We start from the raw sequence: 16,940 nt of genomic DNA, 5'->3' as shown, positions 1-16,940 counted from the left end.
ATTCCAGAATAGCATGTCTCTTTAATTTGAATGTTTTAATATGCAAGGTGAATACTGAAAGAATTTCGAGATGAAATCCACATAACTTCAACGGAGTTACATGTGACCTTGGATAAAAGACATGAATTAGAAGTTTAGCTTATGACATTTGTACAGTAGCTTTTGAGCAATCAGTTCTATGGTGGTAAGATATTTCTAACTTTGATAACAAATTCTTGTACGTCTTTGAAATAATGACAAGTTCAAGTCTTTTTTGTAGAATTACATCTCACAAACTTTAGAGATTAAGAGGTGTTTTGTTGATATAATTTACTACAAAAGGCATGCTAGATCTGATAATTTCCTGTCCTTACCAGACCAACTAAACAGTCTCTCATCCCTTAGGTAATTTCTTAATATGATTACTCTTAAAGTCACATTATTTTCTGTTGGTTTATCTATTTGCTATACAGATATTGATATTTGTCTCTTGTTACTTGACAACTTGTTGAAATAAGAAAAGGGAAGATAGGGCAAGAAATCTCTTAAAACAAATAGATGAAATTAAAAAAAATTACAACGCTTCAGAAATTTGTAAGTTGCAATTGTATTTTTGTATCACTTTGTTTCATGTATTTCTACAGTTGTGTCAATTTTTTGTTTTATTTTTCTTGGTTTTGTAGGTGATTTGATTGTAGGGTTTAAAAGTTAAGTATACTAACAGCAACATGACTACAGAAATGGAGAAGCAATGAGGAGTTTTGAAGAACAAACCACTAGATCATTGCTTCACAAAGTGGGCCTCATCGTGTTGTCATGGCATTGTAAACTTATTGTGATGATAAGAGGAATGTGAAGCAGGCAAGGTAGCAATGTAGGGAAAGAAAATCTACTAAAGTAGCATGTTATCAGTTCTAACAGTGGTAAGACAAATATAAATAGATAAAAATTCTTGTAAAATTTAAAATCCTTGTAATGTTGACAAATCTTATGTATTCTCAGTAGGATCAAAGAGTGCAAAAAAAAAAAAAAGCTCTAAAATCTTATCTCTTGAACTTGTGGAGATTAAGAGGTGTTGTCTGCTTGTATATTTTGTTGGAGAAGACTTGTTGGATATGATAACCTTAGATGCTTACTAGATCAACGGAACAGTCTCAAAACTTTGAGTAATTTCTTAATATTAATGTTCTCAAAGTTGTGTTATTTTATGTTTGTTTGTCTGGTTGCACCTCTAATATAATATTTGACCTTTGTTAATTAATAGTTTGGAAAAGAAACAAAAGGGAAGTCAAAGTAGCTTTAATAGGACACATGACAAGAATTTTTCTAAATAAATTGGATGAGATTAAAAGACTTGACTCGCTCATTATTTTCTTGTTCATAAAATTGTAAGTTGTAATCCTATCTATTGCATCAAATTTTTTACTTATTCTTTCAGCTTTATTGATTTCATATTTTATTTCTTTGTTTTGCAGGTGATCTAGCCACATGGTTGGAAAATTTCAGTTCACTAACACCAAACGGCTAGTGACCTGGAGAGAATCTCAAGAAGGTTAAGGCCACAAACCTCTAGATCATTGCTTCCTAGACTTGGGGCTTCATCATGTCACCATGTCAAAAAATGCAATGGTAGGGTGTTACAGACCTGGAGTTCTGCCTTGAAGCTGCTCTTCACTGCTGCTGGATTAGTGGTATCAGGATGTTTGTTGGAGATTGTAATGTTTTTGCTGCTGAAGATGTGCTGCCGGGTTGGCTCTTCCTTGCTGCTGCAGTCTTGTTACTAGAATAATACTGGAACAAGAAATCTGGAATTTATGTATGGAATGATAAATGTAGTCAAATATCATAACAATATTTGTAAATTGATGCTTATACTGAAAAGATTTTCCAGAATTATAATAAAAGATCTATTGATCTATCTTGCTGTTCTTTACATTGGAATTAACATAGATTCAAGATACACAAAAGACTTAAACAAACAGACTAATCCCTCCAGTTTCAGAGAGGCTGGAACTCTTCCTCATTTTTTTTCTCAACAATTTTCTTCTTTGAATTCTTTTTGGCTCCTTCCCTTTTCCTTTTGTCCTCATAACAGTCAAGCCTTCAGTGGATTGCCCTTTTCCCTCTCCAAATTTGGTGGTCCTCGCTGCTGTGAAATTGTCATCTGCTCCACTCCTCTGCCTTTCCATGTGTCTGTTGTCCCAAGTTGTCCCGCCTGCTCTTGATTGTTTTGCATTTGGTGTCTCATCTTGAGGGAATTGTAAGCATAGGCACTAACACAGGACAGCAACTTAGGAACTGAGATTGAATATTTTCAAGGCAACTTAGGAACTGAGATTGAATATTTTCAACATCACTTGCTCGGTTACATATAGGCTGTTGAATGGTGTGACTGTTTTATATGTTCATCCTTTCATCTAGATATGTGACTGGGAATAAAAACAGGTTTTATAACCTATGTGTACCAGCTCTGATACCATATGTCAAAATAATATGAATTAACCAAAAGAATTTGTCAACATTGATAGTTGGAATATGGTTTGCACCTCTGTTAGTATGAGCGACTGGGAACAAACAAAAGAAAAAACACTCAAGAAGAGCACCAATCAATTTCTGAAAAGAAAAAATTACAGTATCATTGACTGTATCGTATTAGAGAAACAACTGAAAATGAAGAAGAGTAAGTAATGAGAGTGGTTGAAAAGATGATAAGTGGTGTTTTATCTAACAAATTATATGACACATGGTTGGATCATCCTTCTCTAAGTTAAGACAAGAAATATCAAATTTTGCAGCACTTATATAGAGCATATTTTTTTCGTTTTAGCCTTGGTAGAGCATGCAGTGAATCGTACGCCTAACAATTGATAACCCAAATGCAAAGATACCTGGCTGAGGAACTTTATGCCTGCCTTCTTGTGGACCCAATACGCAGAGACTCATTTTGATGCCATAAATGGAGGGAGGAGGAGGTGCTGCGGCCCAGCAGGCAGACACGGAGATGGCAGAGGCGCCATCGGACCCTCAGCAGCCACCGGCGGCTGCTCAGGCGGCGAGGATCGAGAACATCCCGGCTACGTTGAGCCATGGGGGATGGTATATTCAGGACAACATATTTGAAGTGACGGCAAAGTATAGGTCGCCTATTCTGCCCATCGGGAAGGGCACATACGGCATCGTTTGGTACTGTCTCACTGACTCACTTGTCTCAGTCAGTCTCAGTGTTGTCAAAGAGTCTTTTTTTAGCACCTGGGTTTTTTTTGTTCCGACGTGTTTTGATTTGTGAATGTGAGTTTTATGTGGATTTTGATGGTTTGTGAAGGTTGTGTTGTGGGGTTTTTATTATGTAGTGAAATTTTATATTTTATGTTGTTGGTTGTAGATTTTTTATTAAGGTATTTGGAGCTGTTAAATGTTGAAGATAAGTTAAATGTGTGGCTATTTTCTTCAATATAAGCTAAGAAGAAGAAAGAGATTATTTTAAAAGGTAAAAGATTATCAAAACTGATTTTTTTTTGTGTATTAGCTTTTAGAAACAGGTAGTTCAATGGAAGTTACACATCTGTTTATAGGAATTTGCAGCCATTTCTTTGAAGAGAAATGAGCAATATGAAGATTAAATTTGTAGAGTGGGTAAAGGAGAGCTGCTAGTTGGAATTGCAAATCTTTCGGTGAAAGTTAGGCTGTTTTAAGTGAGTGAGTGTGCATGTAGTTCTGTTTGTGGATGGTATGTTTTCTGGTTCTTTATGGATTTAAGTTTTATATGTAATGAGGTTGTTTGGAGTGTTTCCTTTTCTCTTTTCTTTTCGTTGGGAAATGTATTGAGTAATTTCTAGTGGCTGTTTATTAGTTCAGCGTTGAATTCGGAGACAAATGAGCATGTAACAATAAAGAAGATAGCAAGTTCATTTGATAATAAGATTTCCCAAGATGTGAAATTCATAATATTTGTGGTTAATTTTTTTTAATAAAAAATGAAACGATAGTATTTGCACGATCATATGTACATATGGCTAATTGTATAGGAATATGGTGAATATCTATAAGCCATCAATTTGAGAAAAGTATTTAACTGGTTGGATTTTGTTGGTAAGTGATTATGGAGATCTGTTATGGAGAGAAAGCATTTTCAGGAATTATGTATTTAAAAATACAGTGTAGGCAGAAGAGATTGGACTTATAGCTTTGTTAGAAGCACTCAAGGGTTAGTTTATGGAATGAAATTACTGGTGGTTAGGAGGTTTTTGTAGAATAAGATATCTTTTATTATGAAACATGGGAGAAGGTTGATTTGCCATGGTATCTTTTGAGAATAGAAGTCTAATTCTCTTGCCGCTTCAATTAAATCCTATAACTTGTAATTACCTAGGATTCTCTCTTTCGTTGTTTGATTGATATAAGATACCGGAAAATAAAGAAACTGAGGAGCATAAATCTTTTTTAAATAATGAACCATTTTCAGCTTCTTTAAATTGGCAATTATCAGGGGCTTGAAACTCTCACCCCTTAGGGCAAAATAAAAACGCTCCCTTTAGGAAATAAGTAAAGCCACGACTTGGTTGTTAAGAATGTGCTTCAAAGTTTGAGTGTTAAACCTATTTAGGTGTTGTACTCATTTATCATAAAAAATTATCATTGTCGCATAGTAATTGGGTCTCCCCTGTTTTTTTCGTTGTCCATTCAAGATAAGCGAAATATCTGAATTATGTTTTCTGTGATTTTTTGTATAACCGTGTAATAGTCATTTTGATATACTCCTAAAAATCTCAAACATTTCTTGCTGTAGGGGCTCGGCTTTCAAGTCATAGAGAATGTAGAAGAAGCTGATTTTATTCTGGCCCATGGTACTAAAGCATTGGGGCTCGCTTCTGGAGAGGCACATCCTGCTAGTCTTGAGGATTTCGAAATAGTATTGGAGCTTTGTGCAGCTAAGAAAATTCCAATTATTGTAGCCAATCCAGATTATGTGGCTGTTGAGCCTAGGGCTCTGCGTGTTATGCCCAGTAAATTCCATTCTCTTTAGTATGCCACATCATTGTGAAAGGAAAATAGCTACTCTGTGCTGGAAGCTTTCACTCTACTGTTACATTTTTATACCTGTTGCTGATGTTTCCATTAACATTCTGGTTACTGCACAGAACCTGGAATTTCTCTATATTTAAATTGCAGATTTTGGAATTTTGTTGTTCTACCTTTTGAAATTTAAGTTTTGTCGATCCTTCTAGGTACTTTGGCGTCAAAATATGAAAAGCTTGAAGGTGAAGTGACATGGATGGACAAACTTGATAATGTCACTCGATCTCTTAGTCTTATTCTAATTAGTAAAATTGTTCACTCATATTTTTTTATGTATAACATCAGTATATGTGCAGTTGACTTTGCTTTTACACCTTTCTAATATTTCATAAGATAACATATAAATCAGTGATGGACATGGTCGTTGTTGCTACTAGCAACTCCATTGCTGTGGGTGATTCCCTTCACCATGATATTAAGGGAGTCAATGCAGCTGGAATCCAGTCAGTATTTACTATTGGAGGAATTCATGCAAATGAACTTGGACTAAGCATGGGTGCCATTTCCTACATGTCTGCCATATGAGGAAGATTTATAAAAGTTGGTTAACGTGTCTGCCAACATCTTATTGACATGCTGATAAATGGCTTTTAATATAAGAAAGAAGCAATTAAGAACCCACACCAATAAATTATTTCTTGATACGTTGTCTTTAACCTTTGTTTCATGAGGTGCCCTTTCTGGAAAAAGGTCTCTCATATTGGCTAAATTTAGATTGATCAACAAACCCACAAACAAACTGTCTTATTTGTCCCCCTATCAAAAGAAACAATTTGAAGTACACAATAATATTTGATTAAGGAATAAAAGGCAAAAGGAAATCTGCAGATTTTCAAGGATGAGGTTTAGTTTTCTCTTATGTGTCTAATGCTTCTTGATATATGAAAAATGGCCACAAAAAGCACTTCTCTTAAGTAGACTCAGGTGTATTCATGTCCTTTCACCATATTTAAGAACTTTAACTACTTTTCGGCGGACAAAACAAAGTTGATGATCAAACCAATAACTACAATTAAAGCTAAAATAGACTTCAAATGATCTTTTTTCTCCATTTTCTTCTTTGTTTTGATGTTTTGTACTCACTCTTTCAGTTTAGTTATATTTTACGGGCAAATGGTGAGTGGTATTAAAGTTATTATTTATAATTTTGGGGGTTAATAGAATTAACCATACTATTTTGTAATATTCCATTCAATTTTGGTGTCCCTTATGCATAGACTGAACTATAGGTGTTTAAAATAAGAATAACATTAAATTGATAATTTTGAATTAAAAATAAAACAATATATAATTATAGAGTGATATATTATGATTATGTAATTCGTATTGTTCTTTTTAGAATTGGTTTAACATAGCATGTTTATATAATTATAATTATACCCTTGATTTTATAATTTATGATATTGTTACATAATTTATTCATACAAATTAACGTAATAACATGTGATTGAATGATTTTAAAATAAGAAAAATAGTTAACAATCAGTTTATCTATTCATATATTACTAGATTAATTTGTATGGATAAATTAGAAAAAAACTGTTTATATATTTAGTTGCACTTTCATACCATAATTTCGATTGTAGTATTGTATTATTTTTTTATTAATAAGACAAATTAATGCAATTTTAATACCCTTTTAAAATTAATCGGTGTTTTTTTTCTTCTTTTCGTGTCCAAGCATTTAAAAAACCATTTTATTTTTTAAATTATAAAATAGTTAAACAAAATTTTCCAGATATTTAATGATCTCCATGACCTAGCAAGCAACAATCTTTATTAAAACTGCCTTTGCCTTCTCTGATGAGATGATAACAATTTCATACCTTATATTTGACTATGTAACAACTTTATACTGATGGCATTTTTAATAACATTTTAATCCATACAACCATTGCAAACTTACATTGAGGGGAGAAGACGATGTCATTCATCAAGATGAAACCATACCATGTACAAATAATATACATAATTGTATACATAAATAATGATATATCATCATATAATTGTATATTATTTTAATCTAATTTAAAATTATTAAATTACATTATAACAGTTTATTATTTATGTATAAAACTGTGTATATAACACTATTTTATGTAAATCACCTTGAAAAATTGAAACCCTAAAGGAAAAAACACAATTTTTTAAGTTAATAAGGGAAGCTATGAGAAAATTTTATTATTTTTTATATATTAATGATTAATTGAAGATTTTACTTTTGAAAATATATGATTTTTATAATTTTGATAATTTATAAGTAAATGAATTTTCAATAATTATGGGTATCAATTTGGAATTCAAAAACCTTGGGTGAAAATAAGTCATTCAGCCTTTAAAAAAACATGAAAAAGTGGAGCCGATGCGGTGTGGCATTTAATTGAACGGGACCCAAGGCCACGAGCAGTTGTTAAACAACACTATGGCGGCCCCCACCGTCTGAGTGACCACGTGGCATTTCCTGGTTATAATATCCCTCATATGTCAACAACTATCTTCCGCCCTTTTCCCTATATTACATTCTCTGCACCCATACACACTTTATCATCTTTCATCTTACGGTTTAGTTTCCTTAAGCTAAGCACATGCGGCGGCGCTACCCAAGAGGGAAAGTGTTGATGTCACCAATATTTAAATTATGAATTCATTATTAAATGTAAGAGATGGAGGGTATATAAGTAATTGTATTATAACATTATCATATAATAAAAAAAATTATAGATATTCATCAATGATGTACAATTATTATATAATTAAATTATTTTAAATTAAAAATAAATGTTAAAGTCAAATATAAATTACACGTTTAATAATTGAAGTTATTGAAATGTTTATTTCAATGGAAACTTTTTCTCAATATAATTTTATTTAAAATTTCTAAATAATAAATCATTTTAAAATTGAATAAGTATTAACTTTTATTTATAAGTTTAAGGTTGTAGGGATTGCGTTCGAGTTTAAATTCAAATTTGATAACTCGATTTGCTTTTTCAATAATGTTTATCTTACTGGTCATAATATTCACTCATTTGATAAAACTATTCATTTTATTGGTCACATTCTAATGATATTGTATATTAACGCAAATGAATTTAAATTAGACATCATGACTTCAATCTAAGCTAAGCTTCATTTCAAATGTGCTTCTAGTCAAAGATAAAAATTTGAATCCTTGCTCACTACATAGACAGTCAAAAATATGGTTGAATTCGAAGTGAACTAGTTATACCACACCCAAAACTTACCAATTATGATACTAACTATTTGTTTTAAGAGCAATTACTAGTTAGACAATGATCATATAGGCTCGTCTCCTAGCTTGGAATGGTCTAGCCAATCAAATGCCATCCTGAATCTAATTCAAGTACTTAAGCCAATGTTCCACCATCACAAAGCCCCTAGTTGGGCTATAAGCTCAAGTTATCAAGCTTAGCAATTAAGCCCAATCTTTCAGACTACAATCTACTAGTTGAGATGCTCCCCAATATTTGATGTGGGATCAGTAAATAAATATTCGTGGTAAAGTTTAGACATTTCAGGTCCCAAATAACGTTTGCCCAAATTTAATAATTCTCTCGAACACTTGACCTCTCAAACAATAGATTTTTTAGTCGGCTCACATCAACAATATCTCAATGTACTTTTCTAAAAGAGTTTGCACTAAAAATAAATTGTTTATAGGTCAAATTCCAAGGCAACTAAGCCAACTTCAACATATCAGCAAGTTCAATGTTGTTAGTTATAATGAATTGAATTCAAAAATAGACATTTTAGATGAAGAATCGAGAGTTCCAATATTAGAACAAGTGTTCTAGGTGTCATAGCAAGTTAGAACGAAGTTGTTCCACTAACTGTCATTGGTCGTTCAACGAAAATTGAAAGCTTAATTCAGAATGTGCATCATAATCAGTTATGCTTTTTCTATAGTTTCCACTCTAATTGCTTTCAAATCATATTTGGATACACTTTGAATGGAACAATTGCTCCATCCAGAATGGCAGTGTTGTCATGAGCATAAATTTGTACTCTTCGCATATTTTAAACTTTAAGAGAGAGACTTAATTGAGTGGTTAGGGTTTTACCGTTTCTACACTTGATATTCAAGAGTGTCATCAATCCTTTGTATTTTCCTTACAATTAAACTTCAATGTGCTCGTGATTTTTCCCAGGTTCACATGTAAATTATTTGTGTTCTTTCTCTTTTATATTATTTATGGTTTGTTTGTTTTCATTACGAATTCCCTAGGTTTTCGTATAACATAAATATCACGAAGCAAAACATTCTGTGTAATCTACTTAACATGATTAGAAAGCCAAATACATTGAACCAATTATACTTATAGAGCCGGGTTTGAACAAATTGAAATCAGGATGTTCAAACTTCTTCATGCGGCTCCCTATGAAAAGATCATAAGACAAGTAAAGATTCTTCACAACAACAATATTTGAACTTGGCTCTATTGTCAAAGACATAATCAAACCTGTCTTTCCCACCATGTTAGATTCTTTTGGAGCTCTATGAATAAAGTGCTTCAATATGTGTGATTGGTTAATATAATTGTTTACTTTTTTTTTTTGCCCATATGATTGTCGAACAATTCTATGTGCGCCAATGTTTATTGTAAATTTTGTTTGATTCCACAACTAAAGTTGGATTTGATTTAGGACAAGCTTGAAAAAAATCTAACTCAAAATCAAACTGAATCCAAATAAGTCAACTTGAGATTAACTCAAAATCAATAATTAGAAGTTTGAATTCGATTTAAAATTAACTTTGGATTCTAGTCGAGTCAATTTAAACTCAAATTGTTTATGAAAACAAATTTAATCTAACTCAAAATCAAACTGAATCCAAATAAGTCAACTTGAGATTAACTCAAAATCAATAATTAGAAGTTTGAATTCGATTTAAAATTAACTTTGGATTCTAGTCGAGTCAATTTAAACTCAAATTGTTTATGAAAACAAATTTAATCTTTTTGTTCAAACTCGACTAATTTGATTTAAGCTTAAATTTGAGCACAAACTTTTCAAATAAAATCCAACTCTATCCAAAACCTTTTATACAATTATTGTATATTCAACTGGTTTAATGGTTTCATACTATCAAAACAATAGTATCAATTTAGTTTAATCAAATTAAAGTTATGTTAATTGTGTATTTATAATAAATACCAATAAGGGTACCAATGATGATTTGTTATTATGTGATTATGTATTATTTTATATTTAATTTAAAATCATCAAATCATATAGAAATATATCATTATTGATATGTGAATCAATGATAAAGACACATAGTTTTTATTGTTTAAGCAAAGAATTGATTTTATAATTTAGATAAGTTTAATGAACTCTAACAACAAAAGCAAATTAGGCGAATAAATGATACGATCAAGAGTTAATGTCATAACCTAGTTAATGTTATGACCTCTATACTTAGGGTGAATCATGGTTCAATAGATTAGTTAATAACATCAACTTTGAGAACGAAATTAAATTAAATGGAATTATGATATATTTTATTTTCATATCATAAAATTAGAGGTAGATGTTATTCAAGTCGAATTGACAACTGATCTTTATTTGACTATAATAAGCCAAGTTTGAGTTGAGGAAATTTCTGGTCATCTATCTTAAGATTGATGCGTTACTAGGGTCGCTACACTGTATTCATTTGATCAACAATTCTTTTACCTTGGAGGTACTATTTATCTATTGAGTCAACTAAGGTTGAATTGACCCTTATTTGGGTTCATCTTGGCTAGAATCCACTCTTGCAAAAAAATGATATAATTTGGTGACCATAATGCTTAGTCGCCATTGTTGTCTAGTGTTATAAAAGTACAAAACACATCTAAAATAAAAAGAAAAAAAATCACAAAACATATGCTATTATTATGGGGAGGTGTCCCACTTTTGTAGAACGATTTTAAAAAACAATTTCAGAAAACAAAAGCAGTCATCAATGGTGGTTGCCTTTATCTCCACTGACCTTCGTGTCCTCAAGGCTACTTTGTAACTACATACACGCATATGAAAATAAAGATACAAGATTTTATTTCTATCTCATCAAATAATAAATAAAAAATGATTATTGAGTATAAGTTAATACTTAGATTGTAAAAATAAGTATAACAATATGAAAGGTATTGAACATGAGCTAAACGTTTTTTTTTTTTAAATTAAAAAGACTGAACTCTAAAATTTTTTTAATTAAAAAAATTAAACTTTTAAATTTTCTAATAAAAGATATCAAATTTTTAGTATTTTTTATTGAAGATACCAAATAAATATAATTATGAGTGTTTTGTTTTGGAAGTAAGGTAATTAGTTTAACTGTTTCAATAGAAATTGTGTAAGTTTAGTCTCTTTATTAAAAAAATTTAAAAGATTGATTAATTCAATAGAAGATTTTGAAAGCTCAATCAATTTAACAAAGACAACAAAGTTCAGTTCCATTTAATTGAAAAAATATGATAATGCAGTCTGTTTATAATATTTGAAGGTATTGAATTATTATCGTTTTTTTAAACGAAGGGATCAAAGTTTGCTTTTTTCTTATCAAAAGAATAAATCTTTTTATTTTCTTATTGATGAGATTAAACTTTTATTCTATTGCACAAATTTTGGTTAACCTCTAATGTCATTAATATTTTTATTGTAATTATAATTTTCTTGAAAATAATGGATTAGTTGTATATGATTTATTTCTTTGTAGAGTCACTACACTCTGTGTATAAATTTAATCATGAATCAATATATAATACAAATAAATTTATGCAATTCAATTATTTACACAGTAACAGAGCCAATCTGCAATCGATGTGTTTAAACCTGTCTTTGCTGGCCCAAACCAAGGTTTAATATTTTCGCAGCAACTGCCCTATCCTTTTGAGACCCTGCATTCTCACCCCGCAGCAAAGGACATAGACCTTTCATTTTTGGATTTGTTTACTGCCTTGGAGATTGGGTTGCGTTGACTTTCCATTTGATTGCTTGGATTACGTGATTTGGTTTGAACGGGGTGATTTATTTTCATTTTAGGTAAACTTTTTGGATTGGGCCACTCCTTTAGCTTTCGATCATTGTCTATTATTTTGAGCTTTGCATTATTGGATTGTCGTGGGATTTTTTGGGCTTTTTATTGGACTGTGTTGGATTGCTTCGGCTTGCTGTTGTATATTGGATCATTAAATTGTGTTCAGCTTGCATTACTATTATATCTTGGTAATGTTGCGGCTAACGTACAAGTTGACATTATTTGGAGAAACTTATTTTATGGAAAAGGTAGAAATCTCACATTCTGTTAGTACCATCCTTAACGGTACAATGCACTACCCATATAGTTTAGTTTAGTTCAAATATGCATAGTAAAATATTATTGTATATTAGTTAATTTTTTACGTGATTAGTGAAATATATCATATACTCACCCTCAGTAGAGGCCACCTTAGGGTGATAATATAGATAATTGTCTCCTAGCTAGACGTATATGATAAGGGAGAGATTACAATTAGTTTTCTTGTGTGATCAATGTATCATAACTAGTTACCTCGATAGTCTAGTCATCATATATACAAGACATAATAGTTAGTAGACATATGAGATTTCAATTACTTTTACTAAGATATAAGATATATTGAAATTAGTTTAGACCTTAGTATATTATATGAGATGACTTATGTAGTTAGACCTTAGTATGTTTAAACTTATTCATGCACACATTGTTACTCAATGAAGCCATAAAAGTAAACTCATAATAAACCCTAACTAACAAATGTTCTATGAATGGGTTTATGGTCATCCAAAACTTGTTTAGAATGTTGATAGCAAGCCCAAATCAAGTTATTGATTTTCAATGCAATTAGGGTATGATGAGCACTTTTATATAGTAATCGGATGCATTTTGAAAAGAGCACATACTAATTACGGATAATGTGTTGATTTTCAATATATTATATGTTATCAATAGAAGACCTTATTGTATTGAAACAATGATGGAGGAAATAGTTAAGTTATTGGAGTTAGGGTTGAATTCGAATCAAATCAAATCTAAATATGAGTTGACTCAAGTTTGACTTGAATATATTATGACAAGTTTGATTAAATTCAAGTCGATTGAAGATGTTGTTGGAATGTTATCAACAAGTTGAATAATGCTATTGACGAGATAAATAGTGCTATTGACAAAACAAAATAAACAATATAACTAGAGGAGGATTCAAGATGAGCTATCAAACTAAAACTTCAGCTAGAAATTGGATCTAATCGCGTTAAACATCAATTCGATTCGAATTAGCTCATTTTGAATCTATTCATAATTGGAGTAATGTTATCCTTTAACATTTGTTTGACATGTCTTCCATTATAGATGATGCATTTTTTTATATTGTTACTTTCTACTTTTATTTAATCTTTCAATCATCAAATACAAAGGAAAAAAAGGTCATGACTATTGTTGCATATTGTGATATAGCCTTAATTTTTCTATGTTATAGGGATGTGGCATTAGGCTTGGCTATTGTAGCTTGGTTGAGTACCGGTGGTAGGAATATGCCTACTGCTGGCCAAAGGCTACCATCGCCTTCGAAGGAGGAGAAGAAAGACTCTAATGTGAGTGGTGTTCAAGCAAAAGTACTAGCTCGCAAAAAGTGGAAGGAGGGCATGAAACAAGCTGTTGCCAAACTAGGAGAGAAAGGACAGGTTCTAAATAAGCTTGTAAAAGAAAATGAGAAATGTGCCTGTGAAGGAAATTGTAAATGAGCCTTCTAAATAGTCTCTCTTTTAAATTTGGAATTGAGTTGTCATCTCGTAAACTTTTCATCAATTTCACACTAAATTTCGTAAGTATTTAAGAGTGAATTTGAGCTAAATTGAAATCAAATAGACATTAACAAATTTAAGTTTGATTCGAATATAAAATTGTTAACTTGAATTTGGGTTTTGTTCATTTAAGATAATTGAAAGATACAAAAGTTATTTCAATTTCCTGATATTAATAAATAAAGGCCAAAAGATATATTATTTCAATTGTTTGATGCAATCCTAAACTCTCACTTTCTAACTGTGAAAACCCAAACATCAACTTGGCGGAAATTTAGTCAATTGAGTTGGTTTGTTTAATCAGAAATAACACATAAAAAATTTGTTTGTATAAATGAAATTCTCAGACGGAATAAATGTTGGCGGCTGAGGATTTAACGTAATCACCTTGGGGCTGACACGTGGAAACGAACGACGTCATTTTTGTCTCGTTTGGGAAAATTAAGTGACCATTTTTTCTTTCTTCATGGCGTGGCATCATGGCTAAGGAAATGTGTCGTGAAGTGGAAAGGCAGGGCTAGCTTTTGCGTCAGAGTAACAAATGCACCATAATTAAATTGTAATCAACGGGTGAAATAATTTTTCCAGCAATCAACGGCTATAGACTTGTTTAAAATGAATCAACCAATAGAAATTCGACACATGGAGGGTGTTAAGTAATTTGACGCGTACTTTATAATAATTTGCATTTAAAATAAGAATTTTTTTTCGTTTGAGGACGAATCAATGTGCAGCACGTGTCCACCAAGTTTGAAACGCAATATGAAGAAAAGCAATTAAAATCTCTTCATTTTCTTCTCTCCTTTGGCCTTTGATCTGAGCGCGCATCCTCTGCAAATTTGAGTGAGTCGAATGTAAAAATCGGCAAACGGTTAACGGTAACGGTGAAAATGACGATGGCAGCACCTCATTGAGCGTTTTAAATGTTAAGCGAAGTCGTTGTAACCCCAAAGACGACGACGACGACATAAGCGGTTCTCTTCTGTTAAATTTGGAAGGGTTTTTTTTATACACGTATGAGACTCATTTTTGGTCTGAGAATTGAAGTTGTCAGAGGTACGTATAATTCGATTCAAATTATAAAATCAAATTGAATTACTTAAAAATTATAGTTTGATTTAATTTAGATTAAAATTTTTTAAATTATTTTTTTAGTTTAAATTGTAGTTTGAACAATTTTCAAACCGTCAAATTGTAAACTATATATATATATATATAAACTGACAAAAATTTTTAATAAGCAACACTACAACAAATATATAATTTTATTGCTTAAGATAGAAACTGAGACCTAAGAGAAAGCAGTAGTAAACATTATAGTTTGCTTAATTTTCTTGTTATAAGGTAAATTTCTTGGTTTAGAGCTCAATTTTGTTTCCAAAATGTTAGCTATTTTGTGACTGCTCTGTTTCTTAATTTAAATTGTTAAAATTCATGTCTCTCCTATATGTCACTGTGTTTAGACAATAGTAAACCTCATTTTACATATATGCCCTTGGAATCAAGGAATTTCTTTTATAGCTTATACACGACATATCAATTCCTTTTACCACTGTGCGTCATTAGTATAAGAGTTCATGTAAATTTCAATAATAATGTTATATTATTAGTTCACGTCATTAGAAAGTCTGGCTTTTTCGTCCTAAAGCACTGCATCCCAGCTATGATACACACAGCACACATTTGTTCTTTATAGGAGGGTAAATATGGTATTTTCATTCAAATGGATTGTTAAATGGTTGGTTATTTCAGTTTTTTAGGTATTTTCCAACTGGAAGAGATTGAACTATATTTGTATATCTTAAAGCTGTGCTTGAAAATGTTTGATGTGATATTGTTTCCGTCTTGGTCTTTGATTTCTCAAGTCGTAAAGATGATACGTATTATTTTTTATTTATGTTGTATCATATTTATGATATAATATGTATCATATGTTATAGAATATTGATAAATATGATTCAAACCATAATTTAAACCGGATTAAATTGTATTTTTTTAGTTTGATTTAGTTCGGTTTAAAACTTAAAATAGTTTGGTTTAGTTTAAAAATTTTTCAAACTGTTTTTTTTTTCAATTTAGTTTAAAAAATCTCTCAAATTATATCAAACCAATTTAGTTTGAAAAATCTCTCAAAATTTTCAAACTTCTAGTTTGGTCTAGAAGTTGTTGAATTAAAAAAAAATTTAGTTCAATTTTGAATTCGAAAAAAAGCGAGTTGTTCACTCTTTCTTTTAAACCAAAATTTACCAGATCCACTAAATTTGGAATCCATGAAAATTAGCTAAATTATAAACATAGAATTCAAAAACAATAATATGAACAAATCCAATTAAACTGTTGCAAACACATACCAAAATTTGCTATTTATATAATAAAGAATAAAATAATTATTTTACTTCATAAAAGTAAAATTGATATCTCATATTTATATTAACAGAAGACATCAATAGAGTTCTTTTATGGATAGAGATTTGGGTTTTCTATAATTAAAGGGGAAGAGTTAAAGTTTTCATGAAAAAAAAATGTTTGGAGGCGGCAGGGTAGGGCTGAATTGCACTTAGCCTTTTGCGATTGGCCAAAATCACATCCGAAAAGGTAAAATTTAGCTAAAATAAACTCAAATCAACTTAGTGTAATTTAATAAAATTGCACTTTGACTATAGTGGTTCAATTAAGTTTAGCCAAATCACCAACAAACATTTCAAGGGTTAAATTAAAAAAATGAAAAAAGTTAGGGTTGCAATGTAATTTACTTGTCCGACATCATAAGCACCTTTCCGTCACAAAATTACGTTTTGGATTACAGATTAAGATTTCAAAGGGTGACACTTAATTTCTCCAAACGCTGGGTGGGACAAGGAATTTACGCTCATACCTTGAAATGAACTATTTCAAAAGGCCTCAAAGTTATGATTTCTATAGATCCCCTCCTTGTTTCACTCCTCTGTAATCTCCTACTTGACCCTTCGGCTCTGACAGCTGGAGGCTGCAGATTGTTATCGGCTCAGAGTTGGAAACCCAATTACCGTTACGAAAAAATCATCAATAACAGAATAAAA

The 16,940-nt window shown here is 31.1% G+C and overlaps 2 protein-coding genes across 3 annotated transcripts in view; both read left to right on the top strand.

Annotated features, from left to right (window-relative positions):
- The window catches only part of LOC123220615 (putative disease resistance protein RGA4), a 93,906-nt gene extending 92,009 nt beyond the window's left edge, over window positions 1-1,897 (top strand). The window contains exons 12-17 of one of the 2 annotated variants that reach the window (XM_044643083.1): window positions 48-184; window positions 260-384; window positions 498-573; window positions 663-902; window positions 985-1,145; window positions 1,455-1,897. The gene's annotated coding sequence lies outside the window, so the exon portion shown is untranslated. The remainder of the gene's footprint in view (window positions 1-47; window positions 185-259; window positions 385-497; window positions 574-662; window positions 903-984; window positions 1,146-1,454) is intronic. The other variant, XM_044643082.1, reaches the window with a different exon arrangement.
- A 1,016-nt stretch (window positions 1,898-2,913) lies between these two features.
- Window positions 2,914-5,610, top strand: LOC123220666 (mitogen-activated protein kinase homolog D5-like). The gene is made up of 2 exons (XM_044643235.1): window positions 2,914-3,162; window positions 4,766-5,610. The coding sequence occupies exons 1-2, from the start codon at window positions 2,936-2,938 to the stop codon at window positions 4,785-4,787; spliced, it is 249 nt and encodes an 82-aa protein (XP_044499170.1). The 5' UTR covers window positions 2,914-2,935; the 3' UTR covers window positions 4,788-5,610.
- Window positions 5,611-16,940: the final 11,330 nt, after the last annotated feature.

Source organism: Mangifera indica, chromosome 7, assembly GCF_011075055.1.
Source record: "Mangifera indica cultivar Alphonso chromosome 7, CATAS_Mindica_2.1, whole genome shotgun sequence".
Lineage (NCBI taxonomy): Eukaryota > Viridiplantae > Streptophyta > Magnoliopsida > Sapindales > Anacardiaceae > Mangifera > Mangifera indica.
Note: the sequence above shows the minus strand (reverse complement) of the source record. Positions and strands in the feature narration are given on the sequence as shown.

Bases quoted from the DNA above. Each gene is read 5' to 3' on its own strand.
- LOC123220666 (XM_044643235.1), top strand. From the start codon at position 2,936: ATGGAGGGAGGAGGAGGTGCTGCGGCCCAGCAGGCAGACACGGAGATG. The intron at 3,163-4,765 runs GTACTGTCTCAC...TTCTTGCTGTAG, and splicing joins GGCACATACGGCATCGTTTG to GGGCTCGGCTTTCAAGTCAT.